Source organism: Emydura macquarii, unplaced genomic scaffold (genome assembly GCF_026122565.2).
Source record: "Emydura macquarii macquarii isolate MOO-44397 ecotype Brisbane River unplaced genomic scaffold, CSIRO-AGI_Emac_v2 contig_2597, whole genome shotgun sequence".
In the NCBI taxonomy this organism is placed as follows: Eukaryota; Metazoa; Chordata; order Testudines; family Chelidae; genus Emydura; species Emydura macquarii.
The window spans coordinates 1-3,971 of NW_027132734.1; the positions used below are offsets into that span (position 1 = coordinate 1).

Here is a 3,971-nt window from a genome sequence, read left to right on the forward strand (position 1 = left end):
TTGTTTCTCTTCTCTGTGCCTTTTCCAGTTCTAATCTATCTTTTTTTGATACAGGTGTGACACTGGCAGACCAGATGGCAGTTCATAGCAAAGTTGCAGGTCAATTCACTTGTGTATTAGTATAGGTCAAAGCTATAGGTAAATATGTGAGTGTAATTGGTGTTCTAACTTCATGAAAACTAATGGAATGATACATGCATTGTTTTCACTTATCTATATCCTGTTATAATGTGATAGCAAACATTTACATTGTGTTTAGCCCTTTAAATAAATAACTCAGCAAACAAGAAAAGTCTTGTGGCATGCACATAAAGAAGTTTATAACAGAAAAGTGCTAACTTCAAAGCAAGCAGTCATTGTGTGTGATGCTCTGAGGTCAAAGACTCTAAACTCATTTCTCACTCTCCATCTTCAAAGGAAAAGCCCACGTGGGTAGTGACACTGTCAGCTTGTTTTTTGTGAGAAGAAGCTCTGAGAATGACTTCAAGAAAAGATCCTTCATCTCTGGACTGTTTGGATTCTGACAGAGTGAAATAACTGAACGAGAAGACAGAGATCCCAAGAGTTATTCTGGGTAGCCCTGAGAAACTTTTGGGAAACTGGAAGATTACTTCAGAGGGGTAGCCGTGTTAGTCTGTATACAGCAAAAACAACGAGAGTCCTGTAGCACTTTAAAGACTAACACATTTCTGCAGGCACAAGCTTTTGTGGGCTGCAACCCACTTCATCAGATGCACCTGACGAAGTGGGTTGCAGCCCACGAAAGGTTACGCCTGCAGAAATTTGTTAGTTATGCCATTTGGAATCACAAACTGTGACTCACCTGTGCATATATTTTACCTGCTTTAACCTCTCAATAACTCTCATTCTTTTTTTATTAGCTAATAAACCTTTCGTTAGTTTACTAGATAATAGGCTATTAGTGTTGTCTTTGCTGTACCATCTAGGGGACCAGTTGATCTGGGGTAAGTGACTGGTCTTTTGGGATGGGGAGCAACCTGAAACCATGTGATTTTTGATGATTAAGTGACAATGTATCACTAAGTCCAGTTTGTCTGGGTGGCAAGACAGACTGGAGCATCTAAGGGGACTGTCAGTGACTCCTTGGTAAGACTGGTACAGTGATCCAGGAGTTTACGTTTGTTACTGGCTTGATGAAATCTAACTATAGAACACACCAGCAGCCAGAGGTGTCTGCCCTGGTTTTCTGACAGTCTGCCCTGAGGGCGGCACTCCCACTTGTGAGCCGTTTCAGACAGCATGACAATGGGAAAGCCAAAACTGCACACAGTATTCAAGGTGATGGCGTGCCATAGATTTACATAGTGTCATTATAATATTGACTGTCTTATTATCTATCCCTTTCCCAATCATTCTTAACAATCTGCTGCAGCACACTGAGCAGATGTTTTCAGCGAGCTATCCACAATGATTCCAAGATCTCTTTCTTGGCAGCCATCCTAGCAATTGCCAGGTGCCCTGACTGCCCCGGTTCCAGGAAGCCTACTAGAAGTTAGCACCATTGGCTTCATCATGGTCCACTTGGTGGGTAGCCACTCCCCCAGCTCTCCAGGCAACAGTCTGCTTGACCGCCTGGGTAGCCATCAACCCCACTCCTTAGGCAGTCCAGTGAACCAGTGGAAAATTTTCCCTTGGTTCTGTGGAAGAGGAATTTTTTTGGTACTTTCCTTCCTGTGAACAATTTTGGATTTTTCACTTTTTGTCCATGGGCTGTCGACTTTGGATGAAAATTTGTTCAAACAGCCACAGGAAGGACATTCTATTTTCCAGGCAGCTATAACCCCTGCCTTGTTCACAGGTGTGCAGTCAATGATGCACCAGACCTATTGGAAAAGAAGGGATAGCCTGGTGGTGTCAGGCCAAGACAACTGGCTTCTAGTCCTGGTTCAGCTACAGATTTCTGAAGCAGTGTCTGGATGCCAAAAGTGGGTGCTTTGGGCCTTTGCCGGGGATGTGGGTGAGCTGTGTTCAAATTCCTGCTCACCCTGATTTGGAGCAGGTATCCCAGATCTCCTCCAGGTGAGTGCCCTAGGCACGCAGCTGTTCTGGGGTGGAGGGGGGGTCTCATTCTTGTTCTTTGTGAAAAATTTGAAGAGATCTTAGTTTCATCCCAAGGAAGAATGGGCTGGGAAAGCTGTTTCCCACTCAGCTCTAGTGAGGAGCCATTTTATGCCACATATTTCTCCTCAGGGCTGTTTGGATTTCCCTGTTCCTTAGGCTGTAGATAAAAGGGTTCAGCAAGGCAGGCAAAACAGTGTAAAACAATGAGAGAAGTTTACCGCTGTCTGGAAATTCATTGGACCTGGGTCGTAAATAAAAAATGATGCCAGAACCATAGAACAAAGCCACAACTATGAGGTGGGAGGAACAGGTGGAGAAGGTTTTCCTCTTGCCTTCAGCTGATGGCATCTTGAGGATGGTGGTGATGATCTGGGTGTAGGAGAGTAGGATCAGGGCAAAGGGTAGCATTCCAAAGAACATGACCACGATATAAGTCAAGGTTTCGTTCATGGAGGTGTCAGCACAGGCCAGCATGAGCAGAGGGGCCGAATCACAGAAGAAATGGTTGATCTCTTTGGAGCTGCAGAAGGGTAAAGTGAACACCAGCCCAGTTTGCACCACTTGGGCGGGGATGCCGATAGTCCAGGAAGTGGCTGCCAGTAGGATGCACACCCTCTTGTTCATAATCATAGGATAATGCAGGGGATTACATATTGCGACGTAGCGGTCATATGCCATGGTGGCCAGAAAGGAAGACTCGGTGATCCCAAAGCAAAGAAAGAAGAACATTTGCACGGCACAGCCAGCAAAGGAGATGCGTTTGTCCCCTGACATAAGACTCACCAGCATTTTGGGGATGGTGACCGAAGTGTAACTGACCTCTAAGGCAGATAAATTAGAAAGGAAAAAGTACATAGAGGTGTGAAGGGCAGGATCCACCAGTGTCACAAGGATAATGAGGAGGTTCCCCACCACAGTGACCAGATAAATGGCTAACACAGCAACAAAGAATAAAACTTGCCTCTCTGGAGAGGTCGAAAATCCCAGGAGAAGGAACTCAGCAATCACCGTTTGATTCAAGCTCATCATTTCTTCAAAGGTTTTCATCTGGAAGACAAACAGAGACAGGTATCACACAGTGTATCCTCCACCTCCAGATCTTATAGCAATCAAGATTGGATGCCTTTCTAGAAGATGGGTGGGCTGCTGGGAAACCCAAGCCCTTTGTCTACGGCAGCCCAACCGGCAGTGTGCCGTGAAAATGGGGCTCCGTTCCCTTCCACAGAAGTTCATTCTGAATGAAACCCATTTTTGAAATGTTGAAATCTTTTATGAAACGGAATCACTTTTATCTCTCAACTCTACTCATATCTAGAGATGTCCAAAATATTTGTTTTGAATCCTACTCGTTACTAATGGGCATGAATGAAGAGGGGGAAAAGGACTAAGCATCAGATTCTAACCCTTTGGTCAATGGTACCGTACACACAAATGGGTGCCACTGATTTTAAAGGAGACATTCTATTACCCTTTCTTTTAGGGTGGGATTTTCCAAGGAACCTAAGGGATTTATGCTCCTAAATTTCAGTGAGATTTGGGCATCTCCTTCCTTTATGCACTTTATGCACTGTCTCGCTGCTGATTTCAATAAGACCATGCAAGCACTGAGGCATCACTCAATATGTGGAAGATTGTTGCTCTTTGTGATCAAGATTACTTGAGGCAAAAATCCCATGGACTTGGATCGTTATTTTCTTGAGTCTAATACTGGAAAATGATAAGTATTTCACACTCAATTTAGTCACAGTCCATTTCTCAGGACCAGGTTTTATAATTAGATTCATGCAGATTAACCCATATGCCCATGGGTTGATAACTGAAATCAATGTTTTCTCCCTTTCCCCTACACTTTATTTGTCTTGCCCACTTAGATTAAAAGTTGTTTGGGG

General features: G+C 44.1%; 1 protein-coding gene across 1 annotated transcript; it reads right to left on the reverse strand.

Moving 5' to 3' along the window:
- Positions 1–692: 692 nt before the first annotated feature.
- On the reverse strand, positions 693–3,129 carry LOC137163518 (olfactory receptor 10A5-like; the record flags this gene model as incomplete). Its single annotated transcript, XM_067563785.1, has 2 exons — positions 2,202–3,129; positions 693–715 (listed from the first exon to the last, which is right to left on the reverse strand). Coding segments are annotated over exons 1-2 (951 nt in total), but the record flags the coding sequence as incomplete, so codon positions are not given.
- Positions 3,130–3,971: the final 842 nt, after the last annotated feature.